The sequence below is a fragment of the Phyllobates terribilis genome, unplaced genomic scaffold (assembly GCF_046119375.1).
Source record: "Phyllobates terribilis strain yellow unplaced genomic scaffold, ASM4611937v1 Scaffold_5__5_contigs__length_657084704, whole genome shotgun sequence".
Taxonomy (NCBI): Eukaryota; Metazoa; Chordata; class Amphibia; order Anura; family Dendrobatidae; genus Phyllobates; species Phyllobates terribilis.
In genome coordinates, this window is record NW_027362765.1 from 179,628,227 (window position 1) to 179,643,632 (window position 15,406).

The 15,406-nt window shown below is 42.9% G+C and overlaps 1 protein-coding gene across 4 annotated transcripts in view; it reads right to left on the reverse strand.

The window, feature by feature from the left end:
* Positions 1–6,367: 6,367 nt before the first annotated feature.
* ACLY (ATP citrate lyase) overlaps positions 6,368–15,406 on the reverse strand; it is a 62,250-nt gene continuing 53,211 nt past the window's right edge. For 3 of the 4 annotated variants that reach the window (XM_073683542.1, XM_073683539.1, XM_073683541.1), the window contains 8 exons: positions 14,702–14,795; positions 13,660–13,814; positions 13,421–13,571; positions 13,193–13,336; positions 12,926–13,039; positions 10,975–11,057; positions 10,678–10,754; positions 8,092–8,499 (listed from right to left, as the gene is read on the reverse strand). In XM_073683542.1, the coding sequence (XP_073539643.1) occupies positions 8,405–8,499; positions 10,678–10,754; positions 10,975–11,057; positions 12,926–13,039; positions 13,193–13,336; positions 13,421–13,571; positions 13,660–13,814; positions 14,702–14,795 (913 nt within the window). In that variant the 3' untranslated portion in view covers positions 8,092–8,404. Of the gene's footprint in view, positions 6,519–8,091; positions 8,500–10,677; positions 10,755–10,974; positions 11,058–12,925; positions 13,040–13,192; positions 13,337–13,420; positions 13,572–13,659; positions 13,815–14,701; positions 14,796–15,406 lie in introns of those variants that run through there. The other variant, XM_073683540.1, reaches the window with a different exon arrangement.

Sequence of the window (15,406 nt, forward strand, 5' to 3'; positions counted from 1 at the left end):
CCACAAATCTACTATACATCAGCACAATTTTGGAAACATAATTTTTTTTTGTTAGGAAGTTAGAAGGGTTAAAATTTGACCAGCGATTTGTCATTTTTATAACAAAATTTACAAAACCATTTTTTTTAAAGTATCACATCATATTTGAAGTGACTTTGAGGGGTCTATATGCCAGAAAATACCCAAAAGTAAGAATTCTAAAAACTGCACCCCTCGAAGTCCTTAAAACCACATTCACTAAATGATGTCATGGAAGGTCCTTTTACCACCGCGAGCAGTACGTGTAGTCATGCGGATGTTATGCAGTCCAATGCAAGTCCATGGCGGCGATTTCGCCGCGATTCCGCAAAATTAATGGTCGTGCTGCAGATTTTTCCGCAATGATAATCCGCATGCGGATTATCATTGGGAAACATGGCAGACAACTCAACATGCATTTTTAATGCGTTTTGGCAGCGGAAATGCATTAAATCCGCATAGTTGGCATGCAGCCTTAGGGCGCACGGCAGGGCTAAAAGACATGGAGCACCGTTTGACATTTTGAACTCAAAATTGGCTGGAATATAGAGCGGACACCTTGTCTCCAGCTCCTGATCTGCCTAAACAGTGGAAACCTCCCACAAGTGACCCCATTTTGGAAACTAGACCCCTCAAGGAACTTATCTAGATGTGTGGTGAGCAGCTTGAACCCCAGGTGCTTCACAGAAATTTATAACGTTGAGCCGTGAAAATAAAAAATCACATTTTTTTCGACAAAATTGGTCTTTTAGCCCCAAATTTTTTATTTTCACAAGGGTAACAGGAGAAATTGAACCCAAAAAGTTGTTGTGCAATTTTTTTTGAGTACGCTGATACCCCATATGTGGGGGAAAACCACTGTTTGTGCGTACAGCAGGGCTCGAAAGGGAAGGAGTGACTGGAGCGCAGACTTTGATGGAATGGTCTACGAGTGCCATGTCGCGTTTGGAGAGCCCCTGATGTGTCTAAACAGTGGAAATCCCCCACATGTGACCCTATTTTGGAAACTAGATCCTCCCCCAAGGAATTCATATAGAGGCATAGTTTTAGTAATGATTATAATGCTTTTGGTTTTACTGGTGTCTGAATTTCTAATGTGGTGTTATGTGTGTACATCAGATTCTAAAAGTGTGTTGTGTCAACAGGGTAAAAATAAATTTTATTCATTTGTGGACGTGTGGTACGCTTGAAGCAATCCTTAGGCTGTGTGCCCACGTAGCATTTTTCAAGCGTATATGCTGCGGAATTTCCGCAGCGTAAACGCTTGAAAAACACATGTATATCCGCACCCCATGTTCCCCAATGGGATTCCGCAAGTTCTATGCACATGCTGCGGATTTTTCCGCAGCGTTTATGCCGCGTTCAAAAATCCGCAGCATGTCATTTAATTTTGCGTTTCCGCAAGCGGAATTGCCTTTGTCCAATGCATAAAAAACGCAAGGCAATTCCGCATGTGGAAAACGCGTGATAAACGCGCGAAAAATGCGCGATAAACGCGTGCGGAATTCCGCATGCGTTTTTCCGGGAGAGGACTTGCATTTATGCAGCAGAAATTTTCTGCTTCATAAATGCAACGTGGGCACATAGCCTTAATGCAAATCCCAGTTTTCCCAGGGCAGGTTTCACAATGATAAATTGTATCCTTTCGGATTCCCCTCTTGGAGCATACTCTGCACTATTTTTGTGTTCTTCTCTTCTTCGCTGTTTGGGGAACCTCTCTTGGAAAATGTGGACCTGGGATGCTACGGAAACTATCAGTTTCAGAAGTGCTGGGACCCTCACCTTCCTGAATGCCAAACATTAGGGCCTTAATGACTACCTCCTGAAACTGAAGAAAGGTCCCCATATTGCCTGCAGATCGAGACAGCAAGATCGAGACAGCACAAAAGCATTGTACAGTGCCATCTGTACAATGTGCACGGCCAATCTTTTGTACCATACTTTAGCTTTTCACATGGCACTGTATGGTTTCAGGACCTTATCTGAGAGATCTACACCCCCAATGTACTTTTTATAATCCAAGATACAATCTGGTTTTGGTACTTGTGTTTATGGTACCTCGGACAGTGACATGGGAGCTGTTGTCATGGTGTATGGTGGTTAAGATAAGGACATCCCTCGTCCTTATACTTGACCACCAGCATGTTGTCGTTGCATTGGGTTCTGCTTTCGCCTTTTCTCAGCAGTTGCCCAATTAACGGCTTAGGGAGGCCTCTCTGATTTTTTCGCACGGTGCCGCATGCAACTGTACCTCTGACAGAGAAGGTCTTGAAGAGTGGGATGCTAGTGTAAAAGTTATCAATGTAGAGGTAATAACCCTTATCCAGCAGTGGGTGCAGCAATTCCCACACAAGTTTCCCACTCACCCCCAGGACATGGTGGCATTCAGGGGACTTAAGCTGGGTGTCCTTCCCTTCGTAGACCCTAAATCTGTGGGTGTACCCTGAGGTACTCTCGCACAGCTTGTACAGTTTAATTCCATAACTGGCCCTCTTACTGGGCAGGTATTGTCGGAATTTTAGCCTCCCTTTGAAATAAACCAGAGACTCACCTATAGTGATATTCCTTTGGGGGTTGTACGCCTCAGCAAATTTTCTGCTGAAGTGTTCAACTACCGGCCGAATTTTGTATAGACGATCAAAATTGGGATCGTCTCGGAGAGGACACTGCGCATTATCATTATAATGCAAAAATATTTGTATCACTTGAAATCATGTCCTTGTCATGGCCTTACGGAATACCGGTGTACTGCAGAGAATATCAGTACACCGAAGCTCTGGTTTTTTTTTATTATGCCCATATGCAGCACAATGCTGTCATCATCTCTGCTGCATTTATTTTGGGTGAAAAATTGATGGCCATACAAATTTGTCTGGGCCACCATAATATTTATTATTTCCTCGCTGAAAAAGAATTTGAAGAAATCAATTTCAATGAGGCCTGTAACATCAAATTGGATTCCTGAGTTGCCGATGAAATCCGGAATAACAGGCTGATAATTTTTGAGGGGTGCAGTCCATATGGGATAGATTGCTGTAGGGGTTGCCTGAGTCCTAGGGCGCCTTGCTGGGGGACCTTCCTCACTAGATGAGGAGAAAGAGAAATAGAGGAATGTGGCATTTTCCTCACTGCCTGAATCAGTGCCTCCTGTGGCGAATAGCATATTCTTGATGAATGGGACATTTTTATTCACCAACACTGCGACGTACGCTCCCCTAATGCATCCACTAAAAATTCACTTGACACAAGCAATTATTATTTTTTTTGCAAAAGAAAAACGGACATCACTAACAATGCGAAGTACACTCCCCTAATGCACTACCCGGCAATAAAAAAAAAAAAAAAATTGTTAGGCAAATGAAAGAAGTTACCTCCCTACCTATAAAGCTACTCTGTACAAATTTTTTTTCTTCTAAAACAAAATCGGACGTCACCAAACACTGACGTCCGCTACTCCAATGTGCTACCTATAAAACTACATTGTACGATTATTTTTTTTTCTAAAAAAAAAAAAATGGACGTCACATACACTGTGACGTCCGCTACTCTAACTAGCTAAAACAGAAAGAAAAAGTCCATTAGCGCAGTCTCTTATCAGCAGCGATACCGATCAGAGCACTGCGGCCGCGGGAAGAGCACCAATGCACAGCGCAGGACGCAGCGCACACGAAAAAAAAGCGCAAAAAAAGTGCGCCGAAAATTAAATTGGGAGGAAGGATTGGGGGACTGGGACAGGGATTGGGGAACTGCTGCTGTGATCTCAGATCAGTCACCCAGCAGATCAAGACACGGCACAGGAGGAGATCGCAGCATAGGAGCAAGAGGCTGATCGCAGCACCTGGAGGCGCAGGATCGCAGGAGCACAGATCACAGCACCAGGAGGCACAGGATTGCAGGAGCACAGATCACAGCACCAGGAGGCACAGGATTGCAGGAGCACAGATCACAGCACCAGGAGGCACAGGATCGCAGGAGCACAGATCACAGCACCAGGAGGCACAGGATTGCAGGAGCACAGATCACAGCACCAGGAGGCACAGGATCGCAGGAGCACAGATCACAGCACCAGGAGGCACAGGATTGCAGGAGCACAGATCGCAGCACCAGGAGGCACAGGAGCGCAGAAGCACAGATCGCAGCACCAGGAGGCACAGGATCACAGAAGCACAGATCACAGCACCAGGAGGCACAGGATTGCACGAGCACAGATCACAGCACCAGGAGGCACAGGATCACAGAAGCACAGATCACAGCACCAGGAGGCACAGGATTGCAGGAGCACAGATCACAGCACCAGGAGGCACAGGATCGCAGGAGCACAGATCACAGCACCAGGAGGCACAGGATTGCAGGAGCACAGATCGCAGCACCAGGAGGCACAGGATCACAGGAGCACAGATCACAGCACCAGGAGGCACAGGACTGCAGGAGCACAGATCGCAGCACCAGGAGGCACAGGATTGAAGGAGCACAGATCGCAGCACCAGGAGGCACAGGATTGAAGGAGCACAGATCGCAGCACCAGGAGGCACAGGATCACAGAAGCACAGATCGCAGCACCAGGAGGCACAGGATCACAGAAGCACAGATCGCAGCACCAGGAGGCACAGGATCACAGAAGCACAGATCGCAGCACCAGGAGGCACAGAAGCACAGATCGCAGCACCAGGAGGCACAGGATCACAGATCGCAGCACCAGGAGGCACAGGATCACAGCAGCACAGATCGCAGCACCAGGAGGCACAGGATCACAGAAGCACAGATCGCAGCACCAGGAGGCACAGGATTGCAGGAGCACAGATCGCAGCACCAGGAGGCACAGGATCACAGAAGCACAGATCGCAGCACCAGGAGGCACAGGATCGCAGCACAGATCACAGCACCAGGAGGCACAGGATTGCAGGAGCACAGATCGCAGCACCAGGAGGCACAGATCGCAAGAGCAGAAGGCACAGATCGCAGGGGGATCGCACTGGCCACCAAAGAATCTCTCTCAGGGTAACACATGGGGGTCTCACAACCACTCTGCACCCCCAACTCTGAGGTAAAGATGACATGCAGAGTGGTGATCACTATTTTAGATTAAGCCCTGATTGGCCATAAACTATTGTTCAGCCAATCAGCGCCAAAGGGGTTAATCAGGCGAGGTGACGTCGCAATCACTCCACCCACTGTAACTGCTGTAATTGGTGTAGTCTCAGACAGCACTGATCATACCATGTCACATGGTATTTTTTATATATTTTTTTTACTTTATTAATACATCGCTGTGATTGGCTGTTCAATTCTGACCAGCCAATCACAGCGATTGCCGACAAGGGGGGGGGCGGTACAGACCCCTAGGGGCGACGTGCAGGGATGGCCTGCTGTCAGACACTAACTAACCTAGTCAGTTAGTCAGCAGCGACCGGAAAGAGCGGCACCTATACGGCTCCCGCTGAGCCTTATATACACAGCGCATGTCCAGAAGGTGTTAAATTCGGGTTTGCTCATATCTACCGATGAGGCCTTCTGTGCATTGGGGCGGATTTTAGGGTGAGGGTTGGCGTAGTCTTCTGCTCCAAACCCTCCGCCTGCCTCCTGTGTTTCTACCGGTCACTGATTATTCAGATTATTTGAAATTTCCTCTGTCCTGGCAGTTTAACCCCTCATATGCTACTATTAATAGTGACATCGGCACGAGTTTGAGGCCACGCTCACACATTCAGTATTTGGTCAGTATTTTACCTCAGTATTTGTAAACCAAAATCAGGAGTGGAACAATCAGAGAAAAAGTATAATAGAAACACGTCACCACTTCTGTATTTATCACCCACTCCTGGTTTGGCTTACAAATACTGATGTAAATTACTGACCAAATGCTGATAGGCCACGTTCACACTAACAAGAGATCAAAAGGAGCAGAGTTGTGAGATTATTCACACATTGCAGAAATGTAACCAGCGATGTGGCTTTGAAATGTATATGCGATCAATTTATGCTGCAAATGATTCTATTGAAATGTACGGTTTAACCAATACTATTTTTGCAACTAAATAAGCTCTGATATTTACCACTGCAGCATGTCTGCTATGCGAAGTCCACAGCACAAATGTCCCGTGTGAATGTGTTCTTAGGGTGCAATTAATAAACGGACCACATGATTTAGTACAAAGTTGACAGGAGGATGCTACTTTCATACATAATGTATCAATATTGTGCCTGTTTCATACCAGAATCTTCACCTTTGAATAAGTTTTAATACTTTATTGAATATCAAAAATTACACAATTCGTAAGTGTTCCAATTGGTAGATTTTTGACTCCATATTTTTTAGGAATTATAATGGATTACTGGAATTGTCCCCTATACAGTAATTATTTCCCTCCTTTTGACCCATGGCACTAGTCTTTACGTATGTGGCTTTTCATGTTCGGATCAATTTGATAGCGTTTTTTAAGCAAGATTGATGGCAAAATGCTCCACAACACGTCCGGCGTCTCTTGAGCTTTCCCATTGATCTGTAAAGTAGAGAATGTCTAAGTCAAAAGCGCCATAAGGACACGACTCTTAACCGCTTGGTGTTTTAAGAAAGCTGAGCAGGTCAAATACATTCGAAAGCCTGAACATATGAACAGTAGGTCGTTTTAACGTAGAAATGCATATATTCATTATTTTGGGTGTTCTCTCATAAGTTTCCGCCTGCAAGAGACGTTGTGTGCCCCTACTCTTAGTTTGTTATTTACGGACCACATTGGTCGTTATGTTGTCTTACTACAGGCACGTGTCAGCAGCTGTCAAAATGGTTGTTATTAAAAGGGAACCTACTCATCAGATGCATGCTGTCCAAAAGCACAGGCAGCATCACTCAGACACTGGCTGCAGTATTGCCACCAGGTATGATTAAGGGCTCTTCCAGATGTCCGTGAAAATTGGTCCGATGTCGGATCACAATGCACGGGCTGGCCGCACACCTCCTGACCAGAGCGTGACAGCTTCATATATTTCTATGAAGCTGTCACGCTTTCCGCAGGAGATTTGAAACCAGTGTGTGCATTGCGATCAGACATCGGACAGATTTTCACAGACATCTGAAAAAGCCCTTATTCTGAAATGCTGCTTCTCCCTGCCCTCCACCCCATGGTTTTCCATTCCCAATGTACACACATAGGGAGAAACCTGTCAGGCAACTGGACGGGAAGAAGCAGACAGTGGACTAGTCAGCCATGGCACAGTCCCCGGTCAGCTTTTCAAACGTCACAGCATTCCCATCTGTTATGGTGGAGCCAGGCTCAGATTCATGCTGCTTACAATTTGGGCAGCATGAGTTTAATAACTGGCTCCCTTTAGGCCTCAGAATATGTACTTGAAAAACAGATGTCTGAAGTTTTCATTGACAGACCATGTACCCACTATAGTTTACGGAGCTGTTCACAAATTTGTATTTTTTGTAGACCATGTGTCCAAAAAAGAAATAAAAAAAAAATTTAAAAAAAAAACATAAAAGATATGTCCATTTTTATTATCGCTGTCATGAGTGAAAATTAGCCATACAAGTCTATGGGTCCGTGAAAATCACAAGCAGCACATGGATGGCAGCATTGTGATGTCTGTAATTAACATTGTAAAAAAAATAAATAAATTAAAAAAAAAGCTTTTAGCATAAAAAAGCTTTTTAAAGATATTTCCATTTTCCATGCATAAAAATTTTTGATGAAATACATGATAAAAACTGAAAATACTCAAAAACACTGAAGAACTTGGATTGTTTCTTTTTTTTGCATACGTGAAAAAAAATCACAGATGTCTGAATGAGGCCTTAAGGAGATTACTATCCATTTATACCTGAAAATCAAAAACACTATTCAGGAAATCGGATGTAAATCCAATGGTTTAATGAGTCTGAAAGCCCGGTTTAGCATATATTTCAGCAAGCTCTTCAGCAGTGGACCCACATTGGGAGACATTTAATAAAACTTATGAAAAAGAATAGTGAGGACGTTGTCTCAGCCACCAATCAGATCCCAGCACTGCAGTAAGATGGAAGGCTGGTACACAGAAACTTACACAAAGTCAATGAAGACATAAGCCAGAGACAGTGCCATTTCATTTAATAAATACGGTCGTCAGTACAATTTAATCTGACGTAAACGTACACACATCAAAATAAAAGAATTTAACATATTAATAATGAAGGGGTGGGAAAATATAAAATAACAAATAAAAAAAAATGAAGAAACACTCTGACCATGACATTAAGACATTAATCAGCAACATAAAATTCTAGTCTTTGTTTGCATTGCTGGAGAACGCAAGAACTACTGCAAGAAGCCTGCACAGAAGAAGAAGCGTCCATCGGGTGCGCAACAACGCATCAAGTATTCTACCTGGAGCGTCTTTCATAGGACTACATGGTCATGTGTTCTGGCAGAACATAGGAGATGTCATCCCAAGGATGTCGATACAATCCTTGCTTCAGCCTCTTTTGGTCCAAGTAATGTCCTGCAAAACAATAACATTCTAATATTTCATATCAATACTTGGATAAAAGATGTCACCGGTAATTAACTGTTGATTCTAAACCAAATGTTACCAGCAGCACACAGATCCATATTGTAGCTCAGAAGGCGTGTATTACAAATATCAAATCGTTCTATAGAGTGGCTCTCTTAGGTCTTTTTCTGTTTGGAAGTGCAGGTCAGTTTCTTGCTATTTGTACTTTGTAGTACATGCCCTCTGACTGAGCACTTCCCCTCCCATCAGACCAAGGCGTTTTTAAATAGAGCTTGATCCTACCTGCTCACATAATTGTAAGCTTTTAGCACAGGATAAGCATCATGTTAGATTTTATGTCCCAACAAAGGGGTACGCCTTGTCACTGGCTGTCGTGCTCACACGAATTGTCGAATTTGTGCACCAAGTACCTTCATTTATTTATTTTTTTAACATGTTTTCTACAACAGTAACGGAGTTCCAATTTCATAGATGCAATGTCTACATATTATAGCGTTTCAGAGCGCAGCTTTAATTTGTAAATATATAAGACCATCTTTTCTCTGTCTCTAGAGCTCATTCTTACTCCTCCTCACTGTCCTGTGTGTGGCTGTAAGACAACTGGCTGCAGCATAAGCCTCCCCCTCTGCAGTAGGACAAAAGATAATCCAGCCTCACTCCTTGGCTACAGGGAAGGGCTTCATTTGGCCACAAGACATTAATAAAGTGATCAACAGGACATTAACCCCTTTGTTCCATGCAAGATTTCTACAAGACTTATTTCAGACTGTTCAAGATCATGCAGAAAAATTCTGCAGACTAAAAAAACCCTGAGGGCAACTGTTGTACTAATTCAAGGGAATCTGTCACCCCCTGGCACTTTTCTGACCTCTATTATGGGCATACAGGTGATAGAAATGTAAGTCTATTCACACCTATATGCTTCATATTAGAGGTCTTGTTGCTGTGCAATTTCTTTTTATTCATTCTGGTTTCTGAGGCTTTCCAGCCCCGGGGCCCGAAAGAAATCCCCGCCTCCTGTGTGATTTATAATATTCCCCCCTTCCCTGTGATGTGGATTTGCGGCAGACAAATCCTGCGCACTTCACTTTTTACAGAAGGCGCACTTCTTCCTCCAGTCTATGTTCATTGTACTGCAGGGATATTGTGCGCCAGCAAAACACTGACTTCCCGGCGCCTGCGCACAAGATCAGTGGAGTACTATGACCAAAGACAGGAGGAAGAAGTGCGCCTTCTGTAAAAAGTGAAGTGCGCAGGATTTGGCCGCCGCAAATGCACGTCACTGTGACGTGCAAGGGAGGCGGGAAACATTATAACTCATACAGGAGGCAGGATTTCTTCCGGGCCCCGGGACTGGAACAGATCAGAAACCAGAATGAATAAAAAAGACATTTCACAGCAACAAGACCTCATATGAGGCATACAGGTAGGTATAGATTTACATTTCTATCACCTGTATGCCCGTATTAGTAGGTCAGAAAAGTCCCAGAGGGTGACAGATTCCCTTTCAATTCATATTAGTTTTTATGTTTATTGCTCCTTTACATAAACTGTATTATTAGGACTAGATGATTGTAGTCCTGTAACAGTAGATCGTTTGCTTATGTATTGCTCTCTAGAGCCATATGAAAAGTGCTATGATCCACACGTGTAGGGCATGTGTAAACTGATCCCTAACAGAGTACAATTACCCTTCGCCATTAACAGTTAAAAGGGGTTGTCTCAACTTCTGAAATTGCCAAAATTATGAAGTGCTTGTAAAAACAAGCAATTTTGCAATTTACCTTTTACTAAAAATCCTTTCTGTTCTAAAGAATGGAGAGATTTTTAATTCTTTAGTTTACTGCTCATTGCCTGGGTAACCGACCAATTCTATCAGCATTGGCCAGCTTCCTAAGCCAGAGCACTGGATCCGGCTAGCTCCAGCGTTCCTGCTCTACACTGATGCAGCAGAGGCAAAACTGCTTCTTCTGCTAGTGGCATTTGAGGGAGCAGAGTTTTGACCAGTGGAGCAGGTATGCCACTGGTCAGAAACGTCGATCATTAGGTGTGCACCGCCCTCCCAGAAATCCTGGCGGCTGGGGAGTGATGTGGTCCTAAAGACAGAAGAGATTACCCCTTTAACTATGATCTCCAAAGTGTAAGAAGTATATAGCATCATTTTACCGATAAAGCCCATGCTTCGTCCCAATACAAAGATACCGTTCAGTGCTCCAATATCAATGTACTCATCAGCTTCTTCCCTGAGAAGAAAAAAAAAAACATTCTGAAAAAAAATCCTCAAAAATAAAATTCTGAAAAGTTAACAGTAATAATTTAGTGACTAGCTGATCACTGCCACATTATCTCCATGTACTGCACAAATCTCAAGATAAACTACTGTATATATCCATACACAGCCCACAGAAACATTATTGAAAGCTTCCATCCCGTCAATATCCAAGAATAGAAGGGTATAGTTACCTTGTAAAAGAACCACAGTTCCTCAATAAATCCACAAAGGCAACACCAATTAGGCCATCTACATTCAGGATCAGATTCGGTTTCTACAAGGAAAAAAAAATAAGTATGCCTGAACAAATTTTGTGCATGACACTATAAAGATTGCATTTAGAGTAGATTTTTTTTCTTGTTTCATTTTCTTATGCATTTAGTTTTTGCATTTAATTCTAACAGTAGGAGAAATAGAAGAGAAAAGAAGTATAAATCAGCGTTTATGTCCCCAAGATAACTGAACTTGATCTAGCAAGTCCCAGCAGTTCTCATTATGTAACTAGTGCATGATTATTATGTGATCTGTCAAATTGGGACACCTACACATTATACCCACAGGACATTTTAGGATATACTATTCTAAATCCGTAGGTATTGACAGATCCCACTCTTCTAGCAAAACTTTTTACTTTACAAGATTTTGGAGTGTATTTATGGGAAGTTTTGCCAATTCATCCAGAAGAGAATTAGTGAGGTCAGACACCGATGTTAGACAAGAGGTCCGTGCTTGCAATCTCCATTCTAGTTCATTCCAAAGGTGTTCAATGGGATTGAGGTCTGTGTGTGGCCGGTCATGTTCTCCCACACCGATGTCTTTATGGACCCCATAACATTATCCCTCATCTACCAAACTTTACCATTGGCAGAATGCAGTTAGGTAACGTTCTCCTGGCATTCACCAATTTCCTCATAGACTGTAAGCTTGCGAGCAGGGCCCTCATTCCTTTTCATTTGAGATATGCTTATTCTGTATTGTTTGTATAAGTCTCCCCTAAAATTGTAAAGTGCTGCAGAATATGTTGGCGCTATAAAAATAAAAATTATTATTATTATTATTATTATAATCCCAGACTCGTTTATTACTGCCAGAGAGAGAATTGCGATTTATCAGTCCAAAGCCCAGTGGAGTTGTGCGTTACACCACTTCATGTGACACTTGGCATTGTGCTTGGTGATTTAAAGGGGATATCCGGGACTTTAAAAATAAAAAAAAATAAAAAAGGGCATGTAGTTGCTAATAGAGGCAACTACCTGTCTGTTGTACCCAGAGCCGGTCATTGACCGCTCCTGCTGGAGATTCCGCTGCTCCCTACCAACAAAGCAGTGGTTTCTCTTCCCGTTGACAGGGCGGGACTACTGGTGTCATGCTGATTGGGGGTAGCCAGCTGTCAATTAGACAGCAGAAAGACGGCAGTCAATCAGCATGACACGAGTAGTCCCGCCCTGTCATCAGGAAGAGAAACCGCTGCTCTGTTAGAAGGGAGCAGTCCGGAATATCCCCTTTATGGTTTGTATGCAGTCACTTGGCTATGGAAACCCATGCTGTGAGGCTCCAAGCGTACAGTTTGTGTGCTCAAAATGCTGACTGTAAGTGACTTGTGAACAATAGTGATATCGAATTATGGGACCACACGGTCATCAGGGAGCTCTTTAAGAAAGCCATTCATTCACAAATGCAAGTAAAAACAAAACGTGATGATGAGCTGGATTTTATACACTTGGCTTAAAAAGGTATATTCCCATCTCCAAGATCCTATCCCAATATGCTGTAGGTGTAATATTAGTATTAGCAAACACTCCAATTAGAAATGTAGTATAGTTCTTCTGATTTGCTATGTCGCTTACCCCATGTGCAGGGCATTGCAATAGCTTAGATATCCACGGTTACGACCACTAACAACTGTCACTATATCAGTGGTCGTAACCATGGATATCTAGGCTACTGCAATATCCTGCACATAAGAAACAGAATCAGAAGAACTATACTACATTTTGAGTTGAAGGTATTTGCTATTATTATTATTATATGCTCAAGATGTGTTCTTATTATAGCTACTTACTACAAGAGAGACTACCAGATTATAAACTAAATTAGTGAATAGTCAAGTACTCTTCAATAATTAGGGATATTTTAAATAACCTTTGATGTGGTGATCTTTTCCACTTCCAAAGCATAGTCTAACAGGGGAGTAGCAGGGAAGTTTTGTTTGACATAGTCTTTTAAGATCTGTACTCGCATGTCTGGATTGTTGATCTAAAAAAAAAAAAAGTTAAAAAGACCATCATTAAATCAAAATGGAAAGATATTCTAGATTTACAAGTCAGAGAAAAAAAATATATATGCATAAATATATATATAAAAAAAAAAGTGTAACCGATTCCCATCCCCCACCCTCCAGATACTTACAGACTTGACTCTGTGCCCAATGCCCATAATAAGTTTTCCTTCCTTCTTCATCTTGTTAACAAATTCCATTGGGATGAGACCGCTGTCAAAAGCTTTGCTAAACATCTTGGCAGCAGCATCAAGGGCACCACCAAAGCGATCTCCCTGTAAAATATTGTATAGCATGTCGGCTCAATGTAACTTTGGGGAAATAAGTTCTCTCACCCTGAAGTTTTATGGTGAACTTACAATGGTGAGTAGACCAGAAGTAAGACTGGAGATGAGATCTTTTCCAGCTCTAGCACAGACAATAGTGTTATGTGCTCCAGATACGGCCGGTCCATGGTCTGCTGTTACCATCAGACACATTTCAATAAAGTGGGAGGCATACTTAGGTACCCTGGATGAAGTAGAAATGGTTAAGTGAAGTATGTCTACAAGGTTTAACAATATGCAATCAAGATATACATCATAGCAACGACTCTTACCTTCGTTGGAACCAAAGTAGTCCCAATACTCCACCGATGCCAATGTCCTCCTTGAAAACATCCGTTATGGGCATCCCTGCATAAATGAGTTCTTGTCCCCTCTCATCACAGATACTGGTCATGAAGGAGGCAGGCTTTCTGATCAACCCCAACTCCTGAAGAAGAAAAAACAAGAATACACAGTATAGTAAGTGCAAAAATGTCTTGAAGCTGCTAAAAATCTGCTTAAAACAATATATATAAAAAGTTATACTTTACCCATACAATAGTATTTTTCTTGAAAGGGAACCTGACAGCAGAAACATGCTTCCCAAACTACTCCCAATACTACTTGTACCCGCTCACCTTGAGTTACAGTGGACCGACCTTTTGGACTAGTCACTCAAGCAGCATGGTCCCCGGGCGGCATTTACATGTATGCTACCTCTGAAAAGCCACAGGATTTCAGAGTAAAACATACCTGTCTGAAATGATGGAGCCGGACTCTGTACTATGTTGCCCATCATTCGAGCAGCATGAATCAGCTGTCAGGATCCCTATCCAGGTATAGCATACCAGATCGGTGGGGGTTCAACACCCGACACCCTCACTTATCTCCTGGTATTCGCTCCGGCAGCAGCTGGATGTTAACAGCAGAGATCCATTCAATGTGTAACAACACCCTAAATAGGAGCAAATATGCAATACCCAGCAGGGACCACTAAACATTAAAGGGGTTGTCTGGTCCAAATTGAAAAGTCTGCAGACTTATGAATCCCCCCAGTACATACCCTCTGGTCCCGAGGGCGCTGGGGGCATTCGTAAGTCTGCAGTCACGCAGCGTGACTGCAGACTTATCGATTTGGACTGGACAACCCCTTTAAACAGGGCATTGCTATTCCACTCCAAGTGAATACATCCAGCTGCTGTCAGAGCTGATAGGTGGAAGTTGCTGGGTATCGGAGCCCCATCAATCTGATATCCTAGGAATAGGTCATCAATATATTCTGACCCTTTAAAGACTTGCTTTCAGATATGTTATGCCCTAATGAGAAGTACCTACCCGTGCCCATGAGTAGTCCATTGGAACTGTAGGAGGTGGTACCTCCTCTGCTGGCACTATTTCACCCTTGGCAACAAGATCTTCATACACGGACCTGAAGAGAGTAGAGAAGGTTACTTTGGTATTGCTTAGTCTGCTCAGTTAGATTAAAACAACTAAAGGCCCCAAAAGTATATGTGATATACTGTATGTGTTTAATTTAGAGGGCATTCCCGCAATAGAAATGTATCACCTATCACTAGAATAGAGGTCTTGAAGCCACTTCTCTTCCTCAATAAAAAAAAATAAATAAATAAATATGAAGTGAGGAGCAGATTGAATGGAGCAGCGGACAGGCACGCGCACTAATGATAATTAGTACAGAGCTTGATCACACTTAGATTTAATGCGGTCTTTTCATCAGATTTACAGATGCAAAATCCGCAGTACAAAGTGAAGAGAGTGCAAGAAGCTCATTGACACATTGTAAATAATTTCTATTGGGAAGAATATCCACGTTACATCCACTCAGATCAACTTCTTCTGTGGACTGCACTCTTTACAATACATAGGGTAAAATCTGCAGCCAGAAAAAAAAAATCTGTATCTGGCATAGAATCATCAATGGATGTTTTTTTTTCTGTGACCTGTGGACACAGTCAGACCAATAGACGTTTAACAGAGCACCAGGGCGCTTTTCACCTATCCTGTAAGCGGGTCATAAAT